Source organism: Tubulanus polymorphus, chromosome 5 (genome assembly GCF_964204645.1).
Source record: "Tubulanus polymorphus chromosome 5, tnTubPoly1.2, whole genome shotgun sequence".
Taxonomy (NCBI): Eukaryota; Metazoa; Nemertea; class Palaeonemertea; order Tubulaniformes; family Tubulanidae; genus Tubulanus; species Tubulanus polymorphus.
Genome location: NC_134029.1, coordinates 17,991,459 through 18,006,691, shown reverse-complemented (window position 1 = coordinate 18,006,691; position 15,233 = coordinate 17,991,459). Strand labels below are relative to the sequence as shown.

At 38.6% G+C, this 15,233-nt stretch overlaps 2 protein-coding genes across 6 annotated transcripts in view; one reads left to right on the top strand and one right to left on the bottom strand.

Annotated features, from left to right (window-relative positions):
* The window catches only part of LOC141904906 (E3 ubiquitin-protein ligase HERC2-like), an 82,536-nt gene extending 77,188 nt beyond the window's left edge, over positions 1–5,348 (bottom strand). Inside the window, exons 1-3 of the mRNA XM_074793517.1 lie at positions 5,281–5,348; positions 753–987; positions 71–271 (exon numbers count right to left, since the gene is read on the bottom strand). Coding sequence (XP_074649618.1) covers positions 71–271; positions 753–948 — 397 coding nt within the window. The 5' untranslated portion in view covers positions 949–987; positions 5,281–5,348. The remainder of the gene's footprint in view (positions 1–70; positions 272–752; positions 988–5,280) is intronic.
* Positions 3,261–15,233, top strand: part of LOC141904907 (unconventional myosin-IXb-like) — a 73,636-nt gene continuing 61,663 nt past the window's right edge. For 4 of the 5 annotated variants that reach the window (XM_074793522.1, XM_074793520.1, XM_074793518.1 and 1 more), the window contains exons 1-3: positions 3,261–3,284; positions 7,475–7,599; positions 13,600–14,582. In XM_074793522.1, coding sequence (XP_074649623.1) covers positions 13,728–14,582 — 855 coding nt within the window. In that variant the 5' untranslated portion in view covers positions 3,261–3,284; positions 7,475–7,599; positions 13,600–13,727. Of the gene's footprint in view, positions 3,285–7,474; positions 7,600–8,710; positions 8,858–13,599; positions 14,583–15,233 lie in introns of those variants that run through there. The other variant, XM_074793519.1, reaches the window with a different exon arrangement.

Here is a 15,233-nt window from a genome sequence, read left to right as displayed (position 1 = left end):
ATTTTGTGAAGGGCAACTACCAGTATCAAACAATATGGGTATCTACACTGTTTTCAAGTAATTGATTTACCTGGTTGCTGGCCCCAGGTCCACGATTCCATTAACGTTTTTGAAGATAGAGGCGTTTTGATGTCGACGTCTTTCTGATGTTGTTCTTCTTTGTCTAATTCTTGACATGCCGTACAGTTACATCCAGAACTAGGTCCACAGATCCCGTTGCAGCAGGTACAGGACAGAAACATCACTCCGCAATAGTATTTACCATTGTCACCTATAATCATACAGAAAATAGTAGTTACTCGGCTGAGTAAATCCCGCTTACCAGTAATCCAGATCATTTGGGACTATGGGTAATGAATTGAGTGCCATAACACCAGCTATCTCCGAGAAGGTGACGAGCACTCAAGTCTTACGAGACCAAAAGTAGACATGTGCTATGCTGTCGCATTCTGATTGTGGTCGGAACTTAGAAATAATATTTCTAACTATTTTCATCAAGGAAACATAATAAATGAGGCTCAATGAAAAATATTTATAAATGGTTTTGTTTTATCTAAATCGCTTTAATTTTTTGGCCTGAAGACCCCAGCACACCACAATTCAACCATGTTCCCAAAAAAAGGGTTAACAGTCCTTATCCAACTTCCCAAGAGTAACAATATATTGAATTACACTATATCATCCAAAATATAGAGCCATAAATAAAAAGTCTTGAATGAAAATGCATAAGCCTACAGGCCACAGATACAAACCTTTTTTAGCAAGAACACCACATTTGTTATAAATTCCATCGGCATTTCGACTGAGGACTTCCCGATCACGGACCAGTTCATTCCACAATTGACTCAATCCTTCTTTGCTATAAAACGCCAATCTGATGTCTGTTTTTAGCCACTTCGGATCAAGTCTGGGTACGGGCCGAAGATATGTCTCCGAACACCAACTCATATTCGATTTCGGTGTCTCCTCAATTCCCTAATTCAGTTCCTGTTAATGAAAACAATATCAAGAATGCCATGACGTGATGATTGACTCAACTAATGGGTGGGCATGTGTTTCGATCCCAGGGAGTAAGATCAAGAATTCAGCTAACAATGCGCATGCGCAAACCCGCTGAACTTCGAAAGTTCTAACTGAATCATTGCAAAAAATTGGATTCGAACAAGCGAGCAGCAGAGAACTAGCATGCCACTGTAACCATCGAGGCCAACAGCCGCCAGTGCAACTTTGTTACTACTTAGGCCAAAAAACTTACTCCAATCTACCCTATTATAATGCATAGGCCGAACTAAACCTTAGCCTAAACCTAATCCTCTTGACCCTCTTCTCATCCCCTTGACAATTAACACTCATGCTGCTGAGTTATTGATTAATGCATTCCGCGGGTGCGGTAATTTTTTTCAGATCATTTTTTTTAGCTTAAATTCCGGGTTAGTTCATTTTTCATGCACTCGAGGCACCACTGCACAGTACTTAACTGACGAACGATGTTCGTCAACCGCACTGAACGATGAGCCTCAAAAAACGAACAACGCTCATTAACCGCAGCGAGATAGAAACGCACTCCTGGGATAGAAATGCATGTTGACCCCACAAGGTATAACACATAGGCTACTGGCTTTTTAACTAACACAGGAATCGGATCTGTTTATATCACACATAAATTCATTAAGCCGGATGAATAAATAGGCCTAATAATCAGGGTTAGATTGAGAAAAGTGTGGAGAGAGTGAGTAGAGGGTAAGGCCTATTAAAACAATGGGGTTTGCTAGGAGCCTCGAAGTCTAGTGGGGGAGACACTGCAGTCTAGGCTATGCTGTGCTGGCCCAGGTTTGAATATTGTACTATTAGTCTACTGTCACACCTGCTCTCCCTGTGACGTTTTGGTCCATAATTTCGTTCTGTAAATGCTACATATCAATTTGTCCAGTAAAGAATTTGCATTCAGAATTAAATTATGAATTGGAATAAATTTGTTTGCGTTTTTATCTATCAGCGATTGTTTACCTAGACGCTTGCGTAAAATGCTGAAAAACGGCTTTTGCGGCCCGTCACGTGGCATCACCTACTGTATTTTATGCTAATAAATAGGTAATGACGTCATGGCAACGATTCCGAGCGTCAGCATTATGCAAGCCTATGCCGAGTAAACTATCGCTGATAAATGAAAACAAAAACAACTTTAGTAGTAAAAATCATTGTTCAGGGGTCCTATTTCTGAATCACACAGGCCGCAATCAGGCCACGCACGGCTGAATAGCTAGGCCTATATGAAAATGAAACGTGGTCCGGCTAAATATCCACCAGTTTGTCCACTGTCATAGTAGTTTTCAAAAAGAAAGAAGACTGCCGAGTGGGCGGGTCTAACATTAACAACCAAACAAACATTTAAGAAAGAAATTTAAGGAGACCATCGATCAAGCCTGATCCTTTGGGTTTCAGGACAAAATGAGAGGGACTTTCCACCCTATTATCAGTGAACAAAGGCGGATCTTCGGTAAAAGTGCAGATCCGCACCTCTCCCCGTAAACGGTTCAATCCATTACATTAAATATCAATGTTTCAGATTCAAAATTCAGCAATTCAGTACATTGCCATTATTGGTTGATTTTAAGATATTTTCACTTGATAGTAGGGATTTCAGGTCACGTGATCAAAATGTGTCATAATTAGCGTTTTCCTCGCTTCAAATTTTTATTCACTCACAAAAAACGCATTTTATATCCGATTGAAACCAAACTTGCTCAGTATGCTCAATTTACCGGTTATTTGTTGTGGTGTAAATTTCATGAGTGTATCTTGCGTAGTTACAGAGAAATAAATCGTAGTTCAGCGCGCATCGCCGGATTTCTAGGAAACAAAATGGCGGCCATGTTTGAACATGCATTTTTCAATCACGTGAAAACCACATGCAATTTTTTAGGTCAAATCCGCAAGCCCGCTGTTGATTGGCTGATTATTTGACCTCGGAACATTTTAAAAACATTTCTCGGCTATAACGTAGTGGTGCGTACTTTTTTGCCCGGCCGTGTATTTGCTATTTTCAAGCGATGAACGTATTTCAAAGCTTCAATATGCGAAAATTATAATAATTGACAAAAAGTACACCCATACGTTTCAAAATTGAATACTTAATTAATCATTTTCTTTAATTACTTTTATGATTGATTTAGTAGTCTTTCGCGGATTTTGACCTAAAGTTGGCGAGGTGCTTAAAATTGTTTACATCCGGGTCACTTCCGGCTCCACACCGGCTGCCAGCTGATCAATTAAAACACTTCCTGGTTCGTTTTTGCTACTCTAAATGGCAATTTAGCAACTAAAACGACAATGTTACTCAATAAATTCATTCTTTATTAAGAAATCGGCCAAGTATAAGTAAAATAATGGCTATCGAATGGCAAATTCTTTTGTATTTTCCAACAGAATCCAGGCCTTGTCTTGCTCAAATTTTTTCCCAAGCAAAAATTTACTTTTCCCAATCTCCTTTGCCTAATAAGTTGAAATATTCATCTTCACAATTAAAGGAAATGCTAGGATAGCTCCTGAAATGAAATTTACTTATTTGACCTTTTTTGACTCGAGGCCTCGTAGGCCTACCACTGCAATGTAACTGCCGCCAGTTGTGCAGTAGGCCTAAAACACCCAATCAATGGTCTTCAAGCCAAATGATGTTGGTCACCAAAATCTAACCTCTCATAGGCCTACGTAGGTCTATCCTCTTGATGTTGTGGAATATATTACTCAAAATCAGAAAAAAACTATATAACTAAGGCCTTGAGATTTTGCGTTTTAGTAAAAAAGACTTTCGGCTCCCGAAACCTCCATCAATAGGCAAACCAATACAGCTTTGACTTTGATGACTAGGAGGTACTAATGTTTCATGGGTGGCCATACTGATGAGTGAAACATTTTATGTTAGGATTATTTTCACTGATCGGCTAGGCCCTACGTTGTGAAATGATAGATGTGAACACGGATGTCCTAATGTTCATGATTGTGCATCTTATCTTCTGGGATCAATTTTTACAGACTAATACTTTGTCTAATACATTCAATTGAGCTAGTTTGTCATCATTCTTATTCAATAGAAGAAACTTCCAGGAAAAAGACCTTTCATTAGATACCAAACATGACATACTTTGTTGAAATTGGTCACTTCCGATGAAATATCGACATAAAACAAGATGGCCGCCTTCTTGTGAGCCACAATCTGAGATATCATGATATAGATATTTTTTCGAGATGTCTTTTAAGGATCTCTGAAAGAATAACAAGGGTTTACACATTCATTTTAATACATTCATTTTTTCTGAACTTGATAAATCTTTTCAAATGATTGTCTGATTCTTCTGCGGCAAGTGAGGATCTGAAAATATAATGATTATTATTAGTATCTGAGCATCTCAAAATGCAGGAATATGATCTTAGGAACATTGAGATATTCTAGAAGAGGAATTATTGTTAACAATATAGGCCTAAAGGCCATATCAAATGAGCTATTTACAATTCAGTGGAAGTTAATTAGATTCAAGATGGCCGCCTCAATACTCACCTTATGGTTACCACGGTAACCGGTATAACCTAGTTGTTCGATGTCTCCATTGCATTTACCTCAAAATTGATATTGGATGTATTCCAGTATCATTTATCTTGAAAAAGAAACTCTCATATAGTGTATTAATGGTATTGTAGTATGTATTAATTAGTTAATGAGTATGCAAATTAGCCTAATTTACATATTTGCATAAATACTTCTAGAATCTCAATACTCTTTTTACCAACAACGTGCTGAGCAAGTTTGGTTTCAATCGGATAGAAATTTTGGGAGATATATAAGTTTTAATGTTGAATTTACTACTTTAATCAGGCTAAAAAGCAGTAAAACCTAGACACTTCCTGTCTGACTCTTTAATTGGAAATGAACTAGAGTGTATTGCGCAATCGAATGACAAATATACCCCAAATTTCCACCCTTTAATTGCTTATAACTTTTGAACCGCTTGACCGATTTTGATTCTGTAAAGTGCTATATCCTTATGCTATCCCCTTCTTCATTTTAACCTATTAAAAAGACACATAGGACACATAGAAATTTTCAACCTGAAATCCCTATTGATAGAAAGATTTTAGCCTGGATTCTGTCATTCAGGCTTCAGCAGATTGCGTCAAGACTCACAAGTCAATCACGAGAGGTGCGGATCTGCACTTTTACCCGGATCTTCGGTTCTTCACCATGAAGTTAGAGTAAATTATGTCTGAGACTGAAAAAGAGCGTACAGATTAAATATTTTCGATTTTCCATTGCTACGATGCGAAAAATTCGGGAGCCGTAAATTTCATTAAATCCACTCCAGTTGGTGGCGCCATCTGATTGAATATGTTGCGGCTACAAATGAAAAAACGGAATCGGTATTACAATGGACAGCGGAACCGGGCGCACGGGCGACCACTCACCGTTCGACTAAGAAATTATTTTCAAAGTTTTTTAATCGATTGAATTCGAAAAACATCCAGGGAGCAAAAGGTAAATTTTCTTGAAAATTTTCAGCTTATTTCCCACAAAAAATGATTTTCACAAAATCCGAGTCTTATATGGCGTCATTTTGCGACTTGTCTTTCTCGCCGAAAAGTAATTTACTCAGTCAGCAATCTTTTCGCCCACTTTTCTGTGATTTGTTTTTCTATATCAATTTTTTCCGCTAACTTTTCTACATGTGTTTTTCTCACCGAAAATAGAATTTCCTATTCGTAACTTTTTCGCCGACCTTTCTTATAATGTGCACACGGCAAAGCTGGATAGTCAGGGATCCTGGGAATGCTCCCAGAAGAAAACACGGCTTCTGCCATTTGAGTGAAAACGGATGAAATAGCTCATCAAATAACCAAATCCCCAAGCATTTTCCCGCAATTTGGCCATGAGTTAAGTAAATTCAAATGCATCTGTCACCAATGAGTGCCTGATTTCTCAGAACCTTTATCCAGTCGACAAGTTGTTCCTTGGCCGACAATAAAATGCTGGATGAGGCTATCAGAATTTAAGTTAGAATATGAATATACTGGTAATGAGATTTTTATTTGAATAAATTGTCAAATGCTTTCGTCTATAGGCACTTACAAATAATTCTTCGTTGCAAGAATCTATCACAAATAAAAAACCTCTCAGATATCTTCGAGGTGTATCGCGCGATGAGTTGGCTGAGTGACGTGTCACGAAAGAAGGCAGAGGTCGTACTCTATGGAAAGAACGCTCATCGCCAATTAATGCTAGACCAATCAGCATCTATCTTACTTATGATACTGCTCTGCCAAGGCTAAAGACTGGTAGCCTGCCGAATTCTGCGAATTGGATTGATTTTTTTTTCTAATATTCTAAAAATCAGAGGATTGTCAACAATTACCAAAGATATAATCACAACGAATGCTATTTCGAAGCGAGGAAAACACTGTAAATCCCTGTATACTTCGACAGTTCTGGAGCCGGTCCCACCATCCTGGACCCAGTTAAACTGTTTCTGGTCGAACGACTTATATTCAATTCTATAACCAACTGTCGAGCAACTGCCCCCTGATTTATACCGCAGATCGAGTCTAGAATAATTCAATCATCAATGGGGATTTTGTGAAAACTACGAAATTACTCTTACTTCTTCATTTCAGGCTACTGATGAAACTAGTCCAACGTTGATAGAAAATCCTTAAAACGTACCTCGACTGTTGAATGATTTATCAATGGATAAAGAATCATGTTTGAGAAGATGTACATTTCTTGTGTGCATATGAACAAAAATGACGGTGATACATGCATCAATAAATAATTAAATTATGCAATTGAAATAAGCTTATATTTATTCTTATTAGTCATTAAATGTATAAATCTTGTTATTTCTTTTTCATAACGAGAGAAGTCCCACAATAACGAAGCCAAGATTGAAAAATTCTATATCAGAATGATTATATTTGAGGAGCGACGTTTCGGCTAACAACTGTTAGCCATCATCAGGCGTATCGGTTCTCTCGTTATCATCATACACGGATATTGTGTATCTTCTCGTCTACGTTTTCATATTTGTAAAAGATTCTTATTACGCAAGAATATGAAAAATGGGGGTAGAAAATTTCAGCGTTATGATTTTCTTATTCATTTGTGTACTATGTATTTAAAATAAGTATCATTCATATTCCTCTATCTACATCAGCGGGCATTTCAACTGCAAAATTCTGGGCGCATTAAAAAAGCGCTCACTGTTGCACCTAAATAGTTAGACCCCTATCTACACCTTGGATGCAAACCTATTCACTATTCCTTATTCGAAGTACTATCATGCAATCATTAGGCGTACGTCATGAACGGGATCACGGCAGACATTTTTCTGAATTAAACATGCACACCATCCACGACACAGGATTACGACTCTGGCCTGCGATATTGAAGTAGGCCTAATCATTCTCTGACTGATAATTTTATCTATAGGTAGGCCTCACCATTCAACAAAACGTCCAGCCTCGGCAAAATGATTTGCACCCTGGAGATCTGGGCGGTTTAACGGATCCGTTGACCATCAATCGCTCGCTTATCAACTATGAACTGATGGCTGAGTAAGTACAAGATTGAAAACATTTTTATGAACTTTTCAAAATAAAACTTCGGCGTGAATAAAAGGCGAAAAACAATCTTTTGGTAATGTTTTCCTTTTTTACGATCATTTGAGAATCGAGTTGGAAATTCCACGTACGAACGACATCATTTAAATCATATCATATTTCATACGTTGAAGAGCCCTTCAGTACTGGTCTTGCCGTAACTCTCGAACTGCCCATGTTCGCAAATCTGGATATCTATTCTGAATATTTATCATGAAAATTTCTATTTGAGTAATAGTTGGATAGTTGGATAGTTGGTCAATGTTTTGGAATTTGTATTTCTTCAGTTCATCTGTGTGCCTCTAAAACACAAAGCCTATACTTCGGACGGCTGAATGAACGGCATGACCATTGAGTTGAGAAAATGAAGCAGGATGGTGAAAAATCAGGCGTTGAGATATAAAGATTAATGGACTGATTTTATCTTATTAAACATAAACGAGCTGTCAGTAAAGAATTGATTTTATCGATGTTAACCGACATCTTGAAACGTAAAATCTAGTATCAGCTGGACTTCTGGTCTAATAAATTCTGCAGTATCGCGAGCGCACATCGTTGTTAAAAGCTAACACGGTCTCTTTTTGATCCGAGAATTATTAGAAAAACAAATCACAAACTATAAGCAAGGTGCCTCCTAGTCAGTAACCTGTCTGTGGTTTAGTTTCACGATCGGATATTTTCACAAACCACAAATGAGGTATAAGCCCATCCGAATATAAATAGCTTACCACCAACGATTAGGTAACTAACTAGGTGCCTCCAAACCTTCAAACTGGTAACCTAATTTCTGAACCCCCTTGAATCGAATAGACCGGTGGGGCACTTTGGGAAACAGTTTACTAATTGAAATTGGTAAAACAAAGACGGATTTTTAGGAGCTTTGCCGGTAGCTAGCTATTCACTGATGTTAGTTCACTAGGCAAAGATGATCACATGTCCGTTGCCATTATCCGTAATTGTCCGTTACACATTCCGGTCCGCTCATACAAGTAGCTCCTGCCATCTATTGAAACACTGACGAACTATACCGAATCCCACAGGTGCGGCACTTCCTGTTTGTGAAAAGTTGAAGTTTGCAGTTTAAAAACTGATATTTTTGCGGTTTAAACATCGGCTTTTCGGGACCATAAGTCGATCGTAATTCTAGGATTAGTCGTTACGCATGGAAATAATGACATTCAAAAATTGTAGTCAGCAGCAGTAAGCGTGTGTGGTGAGTTGGGTAAAAAACGTCGTTGTCAATCTCAAAAAAAGTCAACTCAAATTGTTGAACTCGGCAACAGCTACTACGCTGCTACTATTTTCGCTTCCCCCCTCTAAAAACAACACAACAATTGACAACAACAAACGCCATTATTTTATTACATTCATATATCAAGTAGTAGAGTGGTGTGGCCGAGTGGCTAGGGCGTTCGGCTCCTGAAAGATTTCTCGGGAAACCAGGTCGTGTGGGTTTGAACCCGATGTCGATACTGATAGTCGCCATAGGCCTTCTGCCATACATTATCGCCGTAGTGTCCCTGGGCAAAACGATTTTCATCATTGCCACTCTCCGCCCTGGAGTTAATGGTTACCTGGGCTTACAGAGGATTCCTGGGCGCTTGTTAGTTGCTCGGATATTACTTCTCTCCAGGGAGAGATGACTGATACTGCAAAAGTGCAAAGCGCTCTGAGCAGCCTTGCTGGATTTAGTGAATACACATTTTGATAATTTATTCTGTAGCAACATGGATTTGTGTTGTCATCTAATCGAATTTATACTGTGGATATTTTACCAAATGATGTGATGGTATTCTATCGTTATCTATTTATGAAGCTATGCGAATATTTACAATGATTAGGTTTAGCAAAACGGTCCAAGTAAGATTTCAGTTTAAGGATGTGTCCGCAGTTTTGATGTTCCTAATGGTTGTATGTACTCAACCATAACCCTAATTCTTCATGGTAGCTCCATATAGTAACGAAATGTTGACCTAGTCAGTGGTTCACCAAAGAATCTAACATTTTGACCCTGTGACCTGATGGTTTTGTGGCCATATACTGCACCAGCCCACATATATAGTGGGTTCGCATCGAGATACTTTCTTTAACTTCTATGCACAACATCGATAATCAGAATCACTGTTGGCAAAATAGCATAAAACTAGCCTAATGCGCAATTGGCCAAATATCCATTTCTTTGAACCTATACCCTGCCCTGATCTATTACCCTTAAAGCATTCATTTTCCCTGTCCCTGTAGCCTACCCGCCATTGGTAGTGCAACTAGGCCTGATAAACCATTCTTTCCAACTGCTAGGCGTCACACGTTCCCACAACGTTCAATAGGGTAATAAATATTTTGTGACTAATCTATTGCAAAGTTATAGCTCATATGTTCTATGATTGTGAAGATCATTGGTTTAACTGCATTTGGGCGGCAAGGGCGTGTTCAATATTGAAATTTTTAGATCGTCAGGCGTCGGTCATCCTTATTACCGAGATGACGTATTTTACCGAGATCAACCGAGATGAAATGAAATATAACATATTTATTTATTCCTTATCGATTTTAACACTTGAAATCATATTATATCAGTAATACATGCCTGCTGGAGTCATATTTTACATATTTTGTCAGATATTTTTGTAGAAAAATAACTTTTAACTTAACCGAGATGAGATCGTCGATCAATCAAATTCAATGAAATTTTATTGCTAACCGAGATTACGTATTTGAAGTCAAAATTTTTTTAACAAAATATCCAGAAAAATATGACTCTAGAAGGTATTTATTACTGATATAATATGATTTCAAATGTTAAAATCGATAAGGAATAAATAAATATGCTATATTTCATGTCATCTCGGTTGATCTTGGTTCATCTCAGTAAATCTCGGTTCATCTCGGTAAATTACGTCATCTCTGTAATAAGGATGACCCTCAGGCGTCATGAAGCATTTCAACTAGTGGACTCGCTGTTCCTGAACCTTTAGTTAAAGATACCTTTGCTTCGTCCTCCCCTTTCTTTTAGTCCGAATAAGCCCTGTCTGAGATGGGTGAGGTGTAGCCTACTGTATATCTGTCTTGTACATAGTTCTCGTTGATTCTGGCTTCAGTCTGGATCTGATATTATTGTAGTACATTCCAGAGACACAGAGCACATGAAAATACTAGGTACTGTTAATGGGAAATAGCGGATCGATAACTAAATGAATGATTGGACAATTCGTATTAATCGAATTATTTGTTGTTTGCCTCGTTGTTTACTGTTTGGGTGTTTTACTGTGTATTTACATATATTCATTGATTTTGTAGCGGTAATGTTACACAATTGACTATTTATAACGTATATTTCATAGACAAACCTGTTTATTTCACTAAACTCTCCATTATTTAAGTTTTGCAATGACACTATTGACTGAGAATAATCGGTCGAACTCTCATAGCAAGTTGCATTAATTAACATGGATCAATCTTAAAAGAAGTTTGTTAGGTGGCAGGGGGTCAGGGATTATTCCATGAGAATTCAGGTTCTGACTGGTTCGATATATAGCCTTTATAGCCTAAAAATGTTTCTTATTATTTTCTTATGAAATAACCTGTATTCTGGGATGATTTCGAATTGGAGTTTATCAGCGCTTTAACACATATAATAATAGGTTGAGTCTAGAATATATACCTATATATTACTATAGCAATATAACTTAATGTATGTATATATAGCTATCGGTAACCTATATCACATAGCTGAACTATAATATATGTTTATTTATTGAACCAATAATCGTCATTATTAAGATATCACGACTATCTTCTTCCTAATATACCGGTATAGGCCTATATCTACATTATACACTGCACTGCTAAGAAACCGCTTCCAATGTTTTTTGTTCCCTGTTTGGAGGGTTCGTAAGGGATACCCAAGCTTCGAATGAAGTCATTAAGTCGAATGAATAAAGATGGATAATCCATCCCTATTTCCAGATAAAGAGGGTGCCCTATGTGTGTGTGTGGACCCACTAGGGCACTAGGTTTTGTTCAATGGTGATGCAATGCAACCAAGCAGTTTCAAAACGTTACGGAAATAGGTTTTTATATTATAGACCTATTTAACAGTTTAAACATGATTTTAAGTGTAGCAGGTTTCACATGAATGCATTCCGGTTTATAATTTTCCGCCGATTACAAACTCTACTGGCCTTTTTGTTACCAGTAGAGAATTTTTGGTAGGTACGAATAAGAAACCTAATGTATCATGCAATACTTAACGGATTTTCCCTAATTATAAAATTCTGAATTAGAAATTACCAAAATGTTCATTTATTACCAAAATCATATAGACGTACTCATTTGTCATTTTGAAATAGGTTATTTACGTCAGCAGGCAGTTGAGAAGAGTAGTAGTAATAGTATAATAGTAGTGCATACAGCGAATATCGAGAATTCCCCAGCCCAGTCTGTACACACACAGCGCCATAAGGAAAGAACACATCAGTCATGATTTATGTGCCTCTTGTCAAAATAGTGTGTGGGTGGCAGAGGCCTCCAAAATGTTATTGGTGCCTAGCTGTATTTTGATATCAGTCTGGAACAATCCATTTTATAACGTCGGCTTAATATCAGTAAAAGTGCCTTTGGGTTTATGTAATTGCGTGCATATGCTGTGACAATTTTGCCGAAAGTATACCCTACTAACATGATAGATTTATCTAGTTTGTCAGAAAACCAGATAGAAAATGGTATGTTACACTAGCGCAGTATGAGTGAACTCTGAATCTCTGGATGATAGGTACATTATGATTAATAATTCTTCTTACCTTACCTGGATCATTTGAGACCAGTGATTATTTTGAATAATCTGGATTAAAAGTCTTCTACATTGGTAATTTAAGACAGATTTCGACTGAATGTATTCCGGTTTGGGAATAGCAATTCTCCGGATTACTAGCACTCTACCGGCTGCTTCCTATCAAGTTTATAGATTAAAAATGCTATTACGCTACAGATTATGCTATTCCAATAAAGGTAGAGCGTACTAGTCGAAACGAACGTGCCAGAAGATAATTCTGGAATCGGTAGAAACTGATCGAAACCTGTGCCTAACGTTTAAGTTGATTCTCAGTGATAGGGTCCAGTTTCGCTAAAACTGATTTTGACATTATCAATTCAATAGGGTTTATCAGGCATAGTATAAAAGTTAGACTTTTACCTGGATTAAGCCAAACTTTCCTTTCTTGATTTTGTTGAGTTTTCACTATTAATCAGCGTTGTACATGTAGTACTTTAACATATGAAACAAACATCTCCTATATAAGATAAAGCTTGAACTTGGCTCATGTTAGTCAGATACTGACTGATGATGAGAATTGCAGCTTCGACAGAAATGCATTTCCCAGTCATTTCGCTTTCTTGTATGTAAGCCTTGAGTTTCTAAATCCGGAGGAGTTAAGCCTTTCAGTGCTCACAATTCCACCCCGGTCTTGTATAATGGGCACCACTATAGAGCATCTAGCCTCACCGTGGTGCTGTGGGTTTATCATTACACTCACTCTTTCAATTCAATTTTATAACTCTCAAACCCCTCGTGGGAGGTATTAGAGGGCATACCAAAATTATAATAAGAATATATTTATTCAAATTAACAAAAATAGTTTTTTGATTAAATTCAAGTTACAAGGAACATATTTACAGTCACAATCTTTGGCAGGTGCGGCCATGTTTCAATAGAGATAGAAAACTATTACATACATCACGATGCAGTGTACTAGTCAAAGCCTTCTCCGATTTATGCGTGGCGCGGCGTATCGTTGGTTACTTATATTTTCAGTATGACAGATTAAGATGAAAACTAATAACTTATTATATCAATACACCATAATGCAGTGTATTAGCAATGTCCATCGCCGATTTATACACTGGCATACGGGGTAGATGCCCTGAGAGGTTTTAATCAGAACTATTATCTATTTGCAGGGTGTATGCTATCTTTGAGCCGAATGATGAAGATGTATTGTTGCCGTGAAGCTGCCGCTACTACTGCACTGCGGGCGTTGCTACCATTGCCGATTCTTTAAACAGTACATACGTGACGTCGGGGCAGCATGTCTCGGCCGATACAGCTCGCCACTAGAGGGCGCAAATTAAGCATGGAGACGTATATGGTGCGCGTGTACACAGGCAGTTTGAGTCACGAAATGGAGTTCGTTTCGATCGAAGCCGAAAAGAAGACGCCGGCATCCGACGTCGTCGGCTCGGTTTGTACGAAATTGAATCTGCGCGCGCAGTTGTGCGAATTGGCCGAGATATTTTTCTCGAGCGGGCAAATCTGCAAGGAACGTCGCTTGCAGAAGTCGGAAAATCCCGTGCAGGTTCAGTTGCTGTGGCCGAAAACGCAGCACTCGCGAGACGGCCATACCACGACCGGATATCGATTTTACATACGCAAAAAAGAGCCGCTCGCGACACCCGGCCAGTGGATGGAGTGCTCGGACACAAATCCGATCGAGGAGAATTACCTCGGATTATTCATCCGGAAAACGTCCGAATCGAAGGAGTACACCGATCTGTGCAATCTGCCCGATCTGAACGAGAAAACGCTGCTGAAAAACCTGCGCGCGCGATTCGACGTCGGCAACATCTACACGTACGTCGGCTCGATACTGATCGCCGTCAATCCGTTCAAGTTTTTCCCGATTTACAACCCGAAATATGTGAAGTTGTACCAGAACCGCGCACTCGGTGAGTTGCCGCCGCACATATTCGCGATCGCCGACGCAGCGTTTCACACGATGTTGCGCGATCGCGACAACCAGTGCATCGTCATCTCCGGCGAATCGGGCTCCGGCAAAACGGAGAGTACGAATTTGTTGTTGCATCATTTGACGGCCATCAGTCAAAAAGGATTACACGGTAGCGGCGTGGAACAGACTATACTCGTCTCGGGCCCCGTTTTAGAGGTGAGTCCCGACGCGAGGAGTACCTCACGTAGCGACGGACCCGCTTTGATCCTAGACATGTTTTGTTTTGGTTATAGCGGCCTATCCACGAATAATCAAATCGCGACACTTTCGAGCTATCCCTTTCTATAGTCAGTGGTTCTAGGTCGAGTTGGTTTTCTGAATCCGGAGGAGTGCCTGAACACATTTCCCTCAAATATTCTTTAATACATTTAAAACCATTCTTCCAATTTCGGATCATCAAAGTTTTTTTGTGATCTGGAGCTCACCCCAGATATTTTCATTTAAATTTCGACATTTCGATTTTTCACTTTCACTTATTGTCCATAGATGGAATTGATTTATGGGAATGTTTATGTATTGTTTTGATGTGTATCTACCTCGGCACATATATAGCCTAAAGATTCTCCCAATCAGAATCAGGATGTATGGCTGATACAATTTGTTTAAATTTATATCAGGAGCTCTGCATGTTTTGTAATGGTTAGTTTCAAGGTCATTGGTTTCTTTGTTATCTCTTGTGGGATTTGAGTTGGTACTCAAATTGTCGCATTTGTCAAGCATTTCTAATCATAGCCGGCATGGTGTCCTTGAACCTGGACTCCTTGAGGGAATATTGAAAGGTCTTTATATCTAATAGTCTTGATATTT